The sequence below is a fragment of the Phacochoerus africanus genome, chromosome 4 (assembly GCF_016906955.1).
Source record: "Phacochoerus africanus isolate WHEZ1 chromosome 4, ROS_Pafr_v1, whole genome shotgun sequence".
In the NCBI taxonomy this organism is placed as follows: Eukaryota; Metazoa; Chordata; class Mammalia; order Artiodactyla; family Suidae; genus Phacochoerus; species Phacochoerus africanus.
In genome coordinates this window covers 70,151,920-70,167,138 of record NC_062547.1, presented here as the reverse complement: position 1 = coordinate 70,167,138, position 15,219 = coordinate 70,151,920, and the positions used below count along the sequence as shown (strand labels likewise).

Sequence of the window (15,219 nt, the reverse complement as noted above, 5' to 3'; positions counted from 1 at the left end):
CAAACAGACCTCATCCTACATCATCTTGTTAACACCAGAAATAAGGAGTAACTGTCAGCTATTAGGAGTCTGGGGAAGATGTCAGGACTCAAGAGCCTCCTTGAGAACAAAATATACCAGACTCTCAGGCCCCACAGGGAAAGAGGAAACTGTGGCAAGCAACACATCTTGCTCAAGACTTCACTGCCATTATTTTTTCTTAGGAAGAAGTGGATCAACGTGTGAAACACAGATTAATCAAGTGCGTCTTGACTAAACCATACTACCTCTGCTTCACCTAACTGGGTGGCCGAATTATTATAATAATCCTCTGCCATGTGGCTACAACCTCCCTTCCTTTCCTCCCAGAGGAAACTGATGTGTCACGGGCACTGATTCCAAGAGTTCAAAGGTCTCACCTCAAAGCCCTCCCTCCACCCTGTCAATAAAAAGACAGCTTCCTGCATCCTGTTAATCAGACCATCCCAAGCCTTTTCTATGCCCAGCTGGTTGTAAGTAGAAAAAAGACTTTCTCTATAATCCAGAGCCAGGTCAAATGCCTCTAGCAGCCAGTGGATAACTAAGGATCCTGCACCAACAAGCCTCTTGCCCAAACCTAAATTTCAAACCCTCTAACACGAAAGGTCGTCTTGTAGGCAGCTCAGCTGAACCCATTTATTCTCTCTGAACAAATAAGGCAAGCTGAGGGGTCCATCCAGTCCCTGATACTCAGTCCCTGCCCCAGAACGGCTGGAGGTCTCCGCGAAAGTGCTCTTCGCATCCGCTCAAGGAGTGGTATTAGTTCCTTAGGAAAAGTTTCAGCCTGGGGGGGAACCGAAGCCTTGAGGGTGTCCCGGGCGAACCCAGCGAGGGCAGCCGCGAGGACAAAGTGCGGACAGAGGCCCCGCCACCGATCGCAGAAGAAACCGAGGCATTCGCCGACGGGGCCCAGGCGCTCAGCAGGAGCCTCGTCCAGGCTCATGGAGCTTCTCCAGGGGCCCAAAACCTGCTCCCTCTTTTGTGACAGGAGCCTGGGATGGACCCCAGGAATCTCCTTCGACCTCACCCAGAACCAGGTGCCGCGGCGTGGTACCCCAGCCACGCCCCGCGCCGCGCGCTTCTCTGCCGCCATTGGCCAAGGGGAGTGGCTCGAGGCTCGCCTGTTCGAGTAGTGCCCAATAGGAGCCCGAGGGCGGGCCCGCGGGGCTGAAGGTGGGGCAGGAGGCGGTGGCCCCGGGCGGAAGCGTGGTTCCGGGACCATTCAGGGTGCCCTCGGCTCTGTTCTGGGAGCCAGCATCCCTCTCGGGCAGCACAAAGCTCACTGGGCCGCCGTCGTAACCCCTGCAGGCGAAAAGGATGCGGAGGGAAGGATCCGGGGGAAGCGCTCGGCAGGGACCTCGAGGCTGAGCAATAGGGTTTTGGATCACCCTCACCCTAGAATAACTCTGAGAGGGAGAGCTCTCTCCTCGCAGGGGTAGAGATCCGCGTACCGTGCTCTAAGATAAGGGGGACCTGCAACGAGTGGAAACTTGTGGGAAAGCCACATCATGTTTTCCCTGACTCCCCCAGAGCCTCCAGACCCCCTAAACCCTCGCGCTCCCCTTAGTGCCCCCTCCAACCACCTAAGAATGACTTCGTGCCATTTTCCCACAAGTCTGCCAAGGATGCAGTGATTTTTAGTTCTCCACCCCCTAAAAAAAAAAAAAATTACTAAGAGGCTCCCCGAGTTCGGGAGCTAACCTCCAAGCCGCGAGAGCTTCTGGAGCCAGACTTACCTGCAGCTGCCACCGCAGCAATGAGCAGGGCGACAGCCCATCGCAGGACCCAGCCCGTGGACTTCATGCTTCCAGCCTCCGCCTGCAGCTCCCTGGCCCGGGCTCCTGTTCACTGTGTGCGCTCTTGAAATCCGGGCTTCGCGCGGCCCGGACGCGACTGCACGCGGGGCCCCAGTCATTTGCAGCATTTCAATGTGAGGTTTCTCATAGAGGGAGGAGTTTGCATGGGGTGATTTTCAAATATCTTCACCTCACTGCAAGAGGAGGAGTTTCGGGAGGAGGAGTTTCGAACGGCCGATGTGACATGGGATCCTTAACCCGTGAAGCCCTGACTCGGATTCCAGTCTTTTCCAAAGCTGCTCTGGGATGGGCTGCTAGATGTGTTGATTTTGGTAGCACAAGAACTGAGCCCCCGACCCCCAGCCCAAAATGGAAACGCGCGTCAGCTGAAGGGTATCTCTTAAATTTCTTTCAATTTTTGTTACATTCTCTTTGGTGTCCCAAAGTTAACATCCATCTGTCCTTCCAAATGGTTTTGGCCAATGACATCTCCCCTCTGACTAGAAATATTGGAAACTTACCCCGCCACACACACGCCCTTTTCTACTTGGCCTTTTCCTTTCTAGGAATTGTTTATAGATTTTAACCGTTTCGTCATATATAGTTTTAGAGAGTTCTTCCACATCACCCCATAATCAATGAGACAGTTAAATAAAATCGTCCTGAAAGAACGCCCCAAAACTGATTTTGTTTTATGGGATCCAGCGCTCAGATGAATTTTGAGCAAAAACATCTCTAAAATCAACTGACCCACTATTTGGGGTCTGGATGTAAATATTGATTTATCCTTTTAGGATAAGGAGTTGAACAAACAGAGAAGCCACTTCCTCTCCTCTGAGCAAAATCAAAACAAAATAGAGCTTTCAGAGCTGAACCTGATTGCTTAGACCACAGAGGGCTGTTGGAAAACAGCTTTTAAGAATCAGGGAGTCTTCAGTGTTGCCGCAGCTACACAGCTGCCGCTTGGATTCAATCCCTGACCCAGGAACTTCCCTATGCTGCAGGTATAGACATAAAAATTTTTTTCAATAAAAATAAATGAATGAATGCACAAAAAGCTATGGAGGAGAAATCTCTCAGAATATTAAGGAGAGTTGTCTTTGGGCAGTGACATTTTTTGTTTACCTCTATTTTTCTTGAGCTATCTATATTGTTCATGCATTCTCACCATGCTCAAAAATAAACCTTTTGAAACTAAGAAAAAATAATTAAAATAATTAAAATCATAAAGATTTTCTTCACATTAAAAAAAAAAAAGAATCAGGGAGTCTCTTTTGGGATCCATGCACTTACCAGCGGCCCCTTGCCAAAAAAGCCTCCCACAAAGGGTCTGGCAGTTTTGGAGGTTTCCTTCAGGAATGAGCAGAGATCTCTAAGGTTTTACGAACTGAGCTTAGCCGGGCAAACTAACCTTTCAGCAGACTTACAGGGAAACCCAGCAGAGAAGTCAGAAAAGAAGTATAAGGGGCACAATTGAATCCTTGGGGAGAAAAATAGCAATCCAGAAGAAGAAACTTACAAAGTGTTTGGCAGTAAAGAGCCCCAGATTCTGAATCAGACGGACCTCAGGCAAATAACTTAGCTTTGCCAATAAATCAAGGCTGATAAAATAAATATGGGGAGGAAATCCCTGCTTCCCTTATTTGGCAGGTTCATTATCAGGGTCAAAATGAGCCCATTAGCAATACCTGGAGAAATTTACAAGGACTAGCAAGTTCTGAGAGTAGTTGCAACATTTATGAATGTGTCACCATCAAATTCATTCCTTATTCTATATTCGCCTCTTTTTGTTGTTGTTGTGTTTTTTTGTTTGTTTGTTAAGTCAGGAGCAGTAGATTTGGTTTTTTGTTTTTTTCTTTTGAGGGCCACACCTGCAGCATATCGAAGTTCCCAGGCTAGGGGTCAAATCAGAACTGCAGCCACTGGCCTATACCACAGCCAGGCAACACCAAATCCAAGCCACATCTGTGACCTATTGCACAGCTTTCAGCAGTGCTGGATCTTTAAACCACTGAGCAAGGCCGGGGATTGAACATGCATCCTCACAGAAACTCTGTTGGGCTCTAAACCCATTGAACCACAACAGAAATTCCTGGAGTACTAGGTCTGATTTCCTTTCTGAAAAATTATAAAAGACTTCTCAGGCTCAGTTTCTGTTCTGTTCCGCTCCAGCTTTCTCTGATCCACCTGGTGGTAGAAGGCCCTTGCTTCCCAATAGGCCTGCAAAGAGTTACCAGGAAGTATTCCCTTCCAGAAGGGACTTAGCTTTTTATGTCTCCAGAGGTAGTTGTATAGAGATGTGAGGTCAGGCCTGAAAGAAGTCCACAAAAGCTCTGAAAAGAATATTCCCAGGGTGCCAAGTCCTGGGCAAGAATTCCAGGAGGGCTCTCCCCATGTCCTCAGGGCTCTTAACCCACTGAGCCACAACAGGAACTCCCAGTGTTTTGTTTTTGATGTTGTTTTAGCTGTCCTTGCAACTACATCTTTTCCCTCTCTCTTTTCTTCAGGGAAAAACTTCTTCCTCATACACACTTAAAAACAATCCTTCCTAGAGTTCCCGGCATAGCTCTGTGGAAACAAATCCGACTAGTATCAATGAGGATGTAGGTTAGATCCCTGGCCTCACTCCGTGGGTTAATGATCCGGGGTTGTTGCGACCTGTGGTGTAGATCGAAGACTGGCTCGGATCCTGTATTGCTATGGCTGTGGCGAGGGCAGGCAGCTGCAGCTCCAGTTAGAGTCCTAGCCTGGGAACTTCCATGTGCCACGGGTATGGCCCTAAAAAGACCAAAAAAAGTGCTCACTTCGGCAGCACATATACTAAAATTGGAACGATACAGAGAAGATTATCATGGCCCCTGCGCAAGGATGACACACAAATTCGTGAGGCATTCCACATTAAAAAAAAAAAAAAAAAAGACCAAAAAAAATCCTTCCATGGAATCCACTTCATTTGAATATTCTTCTGCTTGGAGTTCCCACTGTGGCTTCTTAGGTTATGAACCTGACTTGGATCCACAAGGATTCAGGTTCAATCCCTGGTCCTGCTCAGTGGGTTAAATATCTGGCAGCTGTGGCTAAGGCCAGCAGCTGCAGCTACAATTCGACCCCTGGCCTAGGCTCTTCCATATGCTCCAGGTGTGGTTCTAAAAAAGCAAAAAACAAAAAAAAAAGAAAGAAAGAAAAAAATTCCTCTGTTAGCAAAGTCATCTAAACCGAGGACAGGCATTTTCCTCATTCTTTTTTTTTTTTTTTTTAATTGAAGTATAGTTGATTTACAATGTTGTGTTAATTTCTGCCTTACATCAAAGTGATTCAGTAATACATGTACATACATTCTTTTTCAGATTCTTTTCCATTATGGTTTATTGCAGGATGTTGACCCTAAGTTCTCTGTGCTATAGAGTAGGACCTTGCTGTTTATCTTTTTTTCTTTTCTTTTTTTTGTCTTTTTAGTGCATCTTCAAGTGCTGTGAGCTGTGGTGTAGGCCGGCAGCTCGGATTCACCCCCTAGCCTGGGAACCTCCATATGCCACCAGTTCGGCCCTATAAAGACAAAAGACAAAAAATAAAAAATAAAATAAAAAGAAAAGAAAACATAAAGAAATAGACGGAAAGAAAGGCTGGAGGGAGGGACGGGGGGAGGAAAAAGAAAAAAAAAAAAAAAGAAAGAAAAAACTCTGGCAAGAGCTCCTCCAAGCGGTGCTTGTGACCTTGGCTCCCAGAGCCTTTTACGTCAGCCACCGCTGCCTTGGCCTCAAGGTCAATGTCAAGGGCAACACAGGCTCCCAGACTTCTCTCTCAGGCCACTAACTCCAGGCAGCTAGGAATCCAGGAAGAAAAAGCCATCAGGAATCCCTGCCTGTTCTTCACAATGTGCATCTTTGGACCCATAGCAACCCGATGCCCTGCCTCCACCACAGCCACAGCAATGCCAGGTTCAAGCCGCATCTGCAACCTCTGCTTTCAGCAATGCCGGATCCTTAACACACTGAGCAAGGCCAGGGACCAAACTTGCCTTCTCATGGATGCTAGCTGAGTTCTTAACCTGCGGAGCCCAAGAGATCTGGCATTGTCACTGCAGCAGCTCAGGTCATTGATGTGGAATGGGTTCGATCCCTGGCCAGGGAACTTCCATGTGCCAGAGATGTGGCCAAAAAATAATAAAATAAAATAATTATGATAAGGAGTTCCCGTTGTGGCACAGCGGAAATGAATCCAACTAGGAACAATGAGGTTGCAGATTTGATCCCTGGCCTCGATCAGTGGGTTAAAGATCTGGCATTGCCATGAGCTGTGGTGTAGTTCACAGTCATGGCTTGGATCTGGCGTTACTGTGGCTGTGGCTGTGGCAGGCAGCTACTGCTCTGATTAGACCCCTAACCTGGGAACCTCCATATGCCTCGGGTGTGGCCCTAAAAAGCAAAAATAAATAATAATAATAATAATAATGGTAAAATACACATAACATAAAATGTACCATCTTAACCATCGGAAGTGTGCAGTTCGGAGACATGAAGTACATTCATGTTATTGTGCAACCATCACCACCATCCATCTCCAAGACCATTTGCATCTTGCAAAACTAAAACTCTGTTCCCGTAAAAGACTAACTTCCCCTCTCCCCTCCCCCAGCCCATGGCATTCACCATTCTGCTGTCTCTATTTTTTTTTTCTTTTTCTTTTTTTGCCATTTCTACGGCCACTCCCGCAGCACAAGGAGGTTCCCAGGCTAGGGGTCTAATCAGAGCTGTAGCCGCCAGCCTACGCCACAGCCACAGCAACTCAGGATCCAAGCCTCGTCTGTGACCTACACCACAGCTCACGGCAACGCCGGATCCTTAACCCACTGAGCAAGGCCAGGGATCGAACCTGCAACCTCATGGTTCCTAGTCGGATTCATTAACCACTGAGCCACGACGGGAACTCCTCTGCTTCCTGTCTCTATTAAATTGACTGCTCTGGGGACCTCATATAAGTGGAATCAGGCAGTATTCGTACTTTTGTTATTATGTTACTGAGCATCATGTCCTTAGCATTCATCTATGTTGTAGCCTGTGTCAGAATTTTCAGAATTCCTGAGGTGGCTCAATAGAAACAAACCGACTAGGAACCATGAGGTTGCAGGTTTGATCCCTGGCCTCGCTCAGTGGGTTAAGGATATGGTGTTGCCTTGAGCAGTGGTGTAGGTCGTGGATACGGCTCGGATCTGGCATTGCTGTGGCTGTGGAGAGGGCTGGCAGCTACAGCTCTGATTGGCTTGCAGCTTGGGAACCTCCATGTGCCCCAAGCATGGCCCTAAAAAGACAAAAAAAAAAAAATCAAAAATAGAAAAAAGAAAATGCTATTTTTACTCAGTTAAAATCCCCTGACACTGGGAGTTCCCATCGTGGCTCAGCAGAAACGACTCTGACTAGTATCCACGAGGACGCAAGTTCGATCCCTGGCCTTGCTCAGTGGGTTAAGGATCTGGCGTTACTGTGAGCTGTGGTGTAGGCTGCAGATGCAGCTTGGATCTGGTGTTGCTGTGGCTGTAATCAGAGCTATAGCCACTGGCCTACACCAGAGCCACAGCAACACGGGATCCGAGCTGAGCCGGGTCTGCAACCTACACCATAGCTCACGGCAACGCCTGATCCTTAACCCACTGAGCAAGGCAAGGGATCAAACCTGCAACCTCATGGTTCCTAGTCAGATTAACCACTGAGCCACAACGGGAACTCCCAAGGCCAGGGATTGAACCCGAAACCTCATGTTTTCTACTCAGATTCATTTCTGCTGTGCCACAATGGGAACTCCAAAATGAGAACTTTTGTGCTGGGAGAGCCTGTTGCAGCTCAGTGGGTTACGAACCCAACTAGTATCCATGAGGTTTCGGGTTCAAGCACTGGCCTCGCTCAGTGGATTAAAGGATCCGGCATTCCTGTGAGTTGTGGTGTGGGTCACAGATGTGGCTCAGACTCTGAAGTTGCTGTGGCATAGGCTGGCAGCTCTGATTTGACTCCTAGCCCCGGAACTTCCGCATGCTGCAGATGCAGTCCTAAAAAGCTAAAAAAAAAAAAAGAAAGAAAGAAAGAAAAAAGAAAGAAACTTTTGTGCATATGTACATTTGTTCTGGAGAGACTGCCTCTAGTTTTCATCAGATTCTAAAAGAATAAGAGGTTTTCAAATCCTGGCCTTACAAAAAAAAGCTTGTAGTAGGTGGAAATCAAGATTTTATTTCATTTATTTTAATTTGAATTTAACTGTGTCCAATCTTGAATATAACACCCAGAGCTCGAACATGATTTCATCAAGAAAACATTGGTTTTAATAAGAAGAATCTTTTTTTTTTTTTTGTCTTTTTGCCGTCTCTTGGGCCGCTCCTGCAGCATATGGAGGTTCCCAGGCTAGGGGTCTAATCAGAGCTGCAGCCACCAGCCTACGCCAGAGTCACAGCAACTCGGGATCTGAGCCATGTCTTCAACCTACACCACACCTCACGGCAACGCTAGATCCTTAACCCACTGAGCAAGGGCAGGGACCGAACCCACAACCTCATGGTTCCTAGTCGGATTTGTTTACCACTGAGACACGACGGGAACTCCTTAATAAGAAGAATCTTTAAAATATTAAATGGGGAGTTCCCGTCGTGGCGCAGAGGTTAATGAATCCGACTAGAAACCATGAGGTTGTGGGTTCGGTCCCTGCCCTTGCTCAGTGGGTTAACGATCCGGCGTTGCAGTGAACTGTGGTGTAGGTCACAGACGCGGCTCGGATCCCGCGTTGCTGTGGCTCTGGCGTAGGCCCGTGGCTACAGCTCCGATTTGACCCCTAGCCTGGGAACCTCCATATGCCGAGGGAGCGACCCAAAGAAATAGCAAAAAGACAAAAAAAAAAAAAAAAAGAATTAAATGGCTGTCTTTGTAAGGAGGATATGGGCAAAATCACCCATCACCTCCTTAATAGATGAAAAACTAAGGCACAGAGAAGGAAAGAGGTTTGCCCAAGGTCACACAGCAAGTTGGTGGCAAAGCTGATTTCCTTTCCAGCTTTCTCAAGCATTGGTACCCCCCCCATTTTGTCTGTTAGCACATGAACCCATTTCCTGCATTTGAGGATCTGCCTCCCCACTCCAACTTTTGAAATTCCAAAGGCCAGATACTCACTTTCCCAGCATCCCTTCAACAAGAAATTGAGACTGTGATTGGGACTCGGCCAATCATATCCTCCCACCCAAGAACTTGACTCCAAAGCCAGGCTCTGGATCCACTGTCCTTTTGACTCTGAAACTATCCAATCTGGTTTGAGCCATTTGCAAACAAGAATAGACATATTTACTCTATTAGATTAAAAGAGAACTGAAATAACCCCTATCTGGGGCTAGAAAACCCCTTGGTGTCACCTCCTCAAATTCTCAGCCTCATGATCTCCAATTTAGAACATTCCTATAAGAATGTTCCATCTATTTTCATCATTATCTTTGATTATAGCACATGCTTAAGTGTAAAAACCTTAGGCAGTAGAAAACTTAGAAATTACTGAGAAGAAAGCAGTGGACACTTAAAGTTCACTCAAGGTCATTACTGTTTAGGAGTTCCATTGTGGCTTAGTGGTTAATGAATCCGACTAGGAACCATGAGGTTGCAGGTTCGATCCCTGGCCTTGTTCAGTGGGTTAAGGATCCGGCGTTGCCATGAACTGTGGTGTAGGTTACAGACATGGCTTGGATCCCGAGTTGCTGTGGTTCTGGTGTAGGCCGGTGGCTACAGCTCCGATTTGACTCCTAGCCTGGGAACCTCCATGTGCCGCAGAAGTGGCCCAAGAAATGGCAAAAGAAAAGACAAAAAAAAATAGTACAGAGAGGTCCCTTGGATTCTACCCTCAGCCTCCCCCAACAGTGAGTAATCTTACATAACTTCTTTTCTTTTTTTTTTTTTTTTTGGTCTTTATGTCTTTCCTAGGGCCGCTCCCACGGCATATGGAAGTTCCCAGGCTAGGGGTCTAATCGGAACTGTAGCCGCCGGTCTACGCCAGAGCCACAGCAACGCAGGATCTGAGCCACGTCTGCAATCCACACCACAGCTCACAGCAATGCCAGATCCTTACCCCACTGAGCAAGGCCGGGGATCAAACCCGCAACCTCATGGTTCCTAGTCGGATTAGTTAACCACTGAGCCATGACGGGAACTCCCACATAACTTCTTTATTAAACCAGGAAACTGACATTAATATAATACAATCATACATAGACTTAACTAGGGATTTATTGACCAGTAATATTTTGTAGCCCGTCTCCACATATTTTTCATATATAAGCCCTTTCTCATGCCTCTGTCATGATAATGACTGTTCATGGATAAGCAATGAAGTCCTACTGTACAGCACAGGGAGCTATATCCAATCTCTTGCGACAGAACATGTTGGAAGATAATATGAGAAAAAGAATATATATATATATGTATGACTGGGTCACTATCCTGTACAGCAGAAATCGGCACAACATTGTAAATCAACTATACTTTAATAAAAATTTAAAAAATGACTGTTGAGTGTCTTCTGGCTGAACCTTAGCAGATGTCATCGAGGCCTTATTGTTGAGTCCTTTAATTCCCACCAAAACACAAAAATAATATCTATTCATATATCTTTGTACCTCTAAAGATTTCCTTACAAGAAATTCCTGAGAAACAGATATAAACATATTTAAGTCATCTTGTCAAACTGCTGTTTATTTTTTCTTTAAGGGTGTATTTATTTATTTATTTATTTTGTAGGACCCTACCTGTGGCATATGAAGTTTCCCAGGCTAGGGGTCGAATCAGAGCTACAGCTGCTGGCCTATGCCAGAGCCACAGCAACGCTGGATTCGAGCCATGTCTGCAACCTACAGCACACAGCTCACGGCAATGCCAGATCTTTAACTCACTGAGTGGGGCCAGGGATCGAATCTGCATCCTCATGGATACTAGTCAGGTTTGTTACCGCTGAGCCATGATGGGAACTCCTGCTATTTACTTTTATTTATTTATTTGTTTGGCCGAGCCCACGGCATGCAGAAGTTTCCAGGCCAGGGACTGAATGCGCCACAGCAGTGACAATACCGTATCTAATCTGCCAGGCTACCAGGGAACTCCTCAAACTGCTTTTTAGATAGCCATATCCAGGTACAGCCATGGATGTGAGGCCCCATCTTTTCACCACCTTACCAACACTGTGTTATCATTTAACAAATGTTTACCAATTTGCTAAGCCACATGATGATAATAATAAAGTATTCCATCATGGTTTTAATTGGCATTTACTTGGTGGTTCATAGAATTAAACCCACTTTACTTCTGGCTGGCACACGTAGTTCTTTGCAGTTTCTCTGTGGGGTTGCTGCAGAAAAATAGTAAACAGAAAGCAAACAAGCTAGCAGTTCTTTTTCGGTTTCCACTAATTCGTCTTTACCACATCCCCTTCCTGTTGGTTACTTATCGGCAAGCTTTCGCGGTTATCATGGGGATATGGTTTGAAAAGTATGTTTTTTAGGATTCTCTTAGGGAGGCCTACATGCGTCCTCCCCCGGATTGTCAAGGAAAGGTGAGAAGGGGCAGGAAAGTGACATGTGAGATGAGGCTTAGGGGAAGGAGATTTCCCATGTGAGGCATTACAGGAAGAGGGACGCGGATGTGAAAGCGCTTGTAAGTATGTGGTGTAAGATGTCAGTGTGGCTAAGGTTTAGAAAGCCATGGCTGGAGAGTCGCCAAGCTCAGATGACCGGCCCCATGTGCATTCAGGAATTGCAAAAGCTTATGTTTCTGACCATGTGGGAAGAAAAGCCCGGTGGGGAGTGAGGGCAGGAACTGGGGAACCAGGGAAGAGCTGACTACACTGGTCCAAACTGGCGATGGCAGTGGTGGTGGACCAGGTGAGGGCCAAGGATTGATTTTGTGTGGGCAGATTGAAGAGATTATCATCTATGTATGTATGTATGTATGTATCTATCTATCTATCTATTAATCTTTTTACCACCACACCTGCAGCATAAGGAAGTTCCCGGGCTAGGAGTGGAATCGGAGCTGGAGCTGCTGGCTGTCACCACAGCTGCAGCAACACCTGATCCAAGCTGCATCTTCAAACTATGCTGCAGCTCAGGGCAACACTGGATCCTTAACCCACTGAGCGAGGCCAGGGATTGAACTTGCATCCTCTAGGATGCTTGTTGAATTCATTTCAGCTGAGACACAATGGAAACTCTGGATTGACGCTATTTAGAAAGGAGAATAGGCAGAGTTGGGGGGTGGACTGGATAGAGGAGCCTGAAGGAAAGGGATGAGATCTGACTTAGATTTTTGGGGGGCACTGAAGCCAACTAAGAGGTGGGGGACACAGGAGCAGAATCAGCTGAGTGAGGAATATGAGTCAGGCATTGGCCACCTTATAAGTATTAAGGCCCCAGAAGATACAACTGGCCTCATTAAAGCAAAAATCTTTGGAGTTCCCATCGTGGCTCAGCGGTTAACAAACCTGACTGGCATCCATGAGGACGCAGGTTTGATCCCTGGCCTCACTCAGTGGGTTAAGGATCTGGCATTGCCATTAGCTGTGGTGTAGATGGCAGACACAGCTCAGATCCCCCATTGCTGTGGCTGTGGTGTAGGTTCGTGGCTACAGCTCCAATTGGACCCCTAGCCTGGGAACCTCTATATGCTGCGGGTGCAGCCCTAAAAAGACAGAAAAACCCCAAAAAAAAAAAAAAAACTTTGAGACCATGACATAAACTAGAAACCAACCACTCTGTTCAATTAAACAGTGGTGAGGAATCAAAAGACAGTTCTTAAAATGGGCACATGTCCAGAACCTTACCAGCTTGGAGAAGTTCCCAACTCCATCCTCTTGACCCCTGCCCCCAGGGGTTACAGCTGTTCAGGATATAGTGTGTTTGGGGTATAACCCGACAGACAGGTTTTTTTTCTTTTCTTTTTTTCCCTTTACTAGGGCCGATCCCGCGGCATATGGAGGTTCCCAGGCTAGGGGTCTAATCGGAGCTGTAGCCACTGGCCTACGCCAGACCACAGCAATGCAGGATCCGAGCCGCCTCTGCGACCTACACCACAGCTCACGGCAACGCCAGATCCTTAACCCACTGAGCAAGGGCAGGGATCGAACCCGCAACCACATCGTTCCTAGTCGGATTCGTTAACCACTGTGCCACAATGAGAACTCCCTGACAGACCTTTATTTAAATGTTTACATGGTGGAAACATGGTCCAGAGCAAATACCTGCAATCCCGTGTGTGTGCCAAAAAACGCTTCTTGCCAGACAGTTCCTTGTGCAGTTTGCTTTTCTAGCCTTAACATTGCTCTAAAGACCTGCCCAGGGGAGTTCCCTCGTGGCGCAGTGGTTAAGGAATCCAACTAGGAACCATGAGGTTGCGGGTTTGATCCCTGGCCTTGTTCAGTGGGTTAAGGATCTGGCGTTGCTGGGAGCTGTGGTGTAGTTTGCAGATGCGGCTCAGGTCCTACATGGCTGTGGCTCTGGCGTAGGCTGGCGGCTACAGCTCCGATTAGACCCCTAGCCTGGGAACCTCCATATGCCGCGGGAGCGGCCCCAGAGAAAGCGAAAAGACCAAAAAAAAAAAAAAAAGACCTGTCCAGGAGTTCTCCTGCGGCACAGTGGATTAAGGATCTGGCATTGTCACTGCAGCAGATTCGCTGCTGCGGTGCGGGCTCAATCCCTGCGTGGGAACTTTGATGAGGCCAAAAAAACAAATAAAGACATTTCCATGTTGACTTAATTAGACTGGTGTCACTTGAAAAATTGTTTTAGGACAACCCAGTTGCTGTCACTGTGTAAAAAATCATCCCACAGCTTAGTGGCTTAAAACAACACTTTATTCTTTTTCATCATTTCTTTGTGTCAGGAAGGTGGTGGGAAGGGCTCAGCTGGGCGAGGGCACATAGCTGGGGGCTTGGCTAGATGTCTCTTCCTCCTCATGTGGTCTTGGTCGTCTCTCAGCATGAGCTTGTTTGGGTGTCCTCATAATATGGTGGCTTCCAGGTGGCTGGGCTGTTCCATGACAGCTGATGGCTTCAAGAAGGGGTGTTTCAACAAGCTGTGGTGCTGCTTCTTCTTCTTTTTTTTTTTTTTGGACCACAACTGCAGCATGTAGAAGTTTCAGGGCCAGGGATTGAACCCGCACCACAGCAGTGATCCAAGCCACTGCAGTGACAACACCAGATCCTTAACCTGCTGTGCCACCAGGGAACTCCAGCTGTGGTACTTTGTATGACACACTCTTAGCATTCACAGAGTTACTTCCACTGCACTCCACTGGTTACCAGAGGGTTCCAAGCCAAACTCAAGGGAAGGAGAATTAGCTTCTAAGACCTGATGGGGGAGTTGCATGTGGGATGGGAGAGACTGTCATGGCCGTCTGTCACATGTGATGCTCCATTCTCTTCCTGATTGCCCCCTCCCAGTCCTGGCAGTGTCAGGGCTCCTGTTATACTGACCATCTGGCACTCCAGCTGAAAGGACCTGCTCACCCCAGTCTTGCTGAGTTCTTCCTTGTCTCTTGAAGACACAGACCTGGCTACATGACTCAACCCACCACCCTTTCCAGGGGGCCATTTCACCTTCACAGATGCCCTATCTTTCCTCAGGATCTAGAGCAGGTCCCAGCCCTTGAGGACTCACTCCTGTGCCCCACAAACCTGGGTCCAAATCTGTGTGACCTTGGCCAAGTGCCTCAACCTCTCTGAGCCCTTGTATCATCTGAGAAATAGGAATGAAGTTGCCCACTCCTCAGTGCTGTGGGGATAAACGAGGGAGGAAGGCACAGGCCAGCAAGTCAGAGTCAGAGGGAAAAGGACGGTCCAGATAGATTCATGCTAAGAGCAAAGGCCAGTGGGGGGTGGGGGAGGCAGTCAGCAGCTGTCACCAGGAGTGACAGGAGTCCAGGCTGGTGGAGGTTCCTGGTTCATGGCCAGTGTCCACACAAAGGCCATGCTGATTCCAGGACCTCAGGCCAAGGTCAGTGTGGGATAGCCAGCCCAGGGGGCTGACCCCTCACCCACAGCACAGCCTACGTGTGCCAGGGTCGCCGTCATACTTGGCTATGTATGTGTGGACATTCAGCCAAACTAGCTCCTCTTATTGATTCCCTTCGTTTCTTCTTCTTTTTTTTTTCTTATCTTTTGTCTTTTTGCTATTTCTTGGGCTGCTCCCGCGGCATATGGAGGTTTCCAGGCTAGGGTTCTAATCGGAGCTGTAGCCGCCAGCCTACACCAGAGCCTCAGCAACGTGGGATCCGAGCTGTGTCTGCAACCTACACCATGCCTCACGGCGATGCCGGATCCTTAATCCACTGAGCAAGGCCAGGGATCGAACCTACATCCTCTCATTAACTGCTGAGCCACAAAGGGAATTCCCAAATGC

At 47.5% G+C, this 15,219-nt stretch overlaps 1 protein-coding gene and 1 non-coding gene across 3 annotated transcripts in view; one reads left to right on the top strand and one right to left on the bottom strand.

Annotated features, from left to right (window-relative positions):
- LDLR (low density lipoprotein receptor) overlaps nucleotides 1-1,972 on the bottom strand; it is a 37,022-nt gene extending 35,050 nt beyond the window's left edge. For both annotated transcript variants that reach the window (XM_047777103.1, XM_047777104.1), the window contains exon 1: nucleotides 1,755-1,972. In XM_047777103.1, coding sequence (XP_047633059.1) covers nucleotides 1,755-1,821 — 67 coding nt within the window. In that variant the 5' untranslated portion in view covers nucleotides 1,822-1,972. The remainder of the gene's footprint in view (nucleotides 1-1,754) is intronic.
- A 2,638-nt stretch (nucleotides 1,973-4,610) lies between these two features.
- On the top strand, nucleotides 4,611-4,717 carry LOC125126636 (U6 spliceosomal RNA). Its single transcript, XR_007134731.1, has one exon. It is a non-coding gene; the product is annotated as a U6 spliceosomal RNA (small nuclear RNA).
- The last annotated feature ends 10,502 nt before the right edge of the window (nucleotides 4,718-15,219 follow it).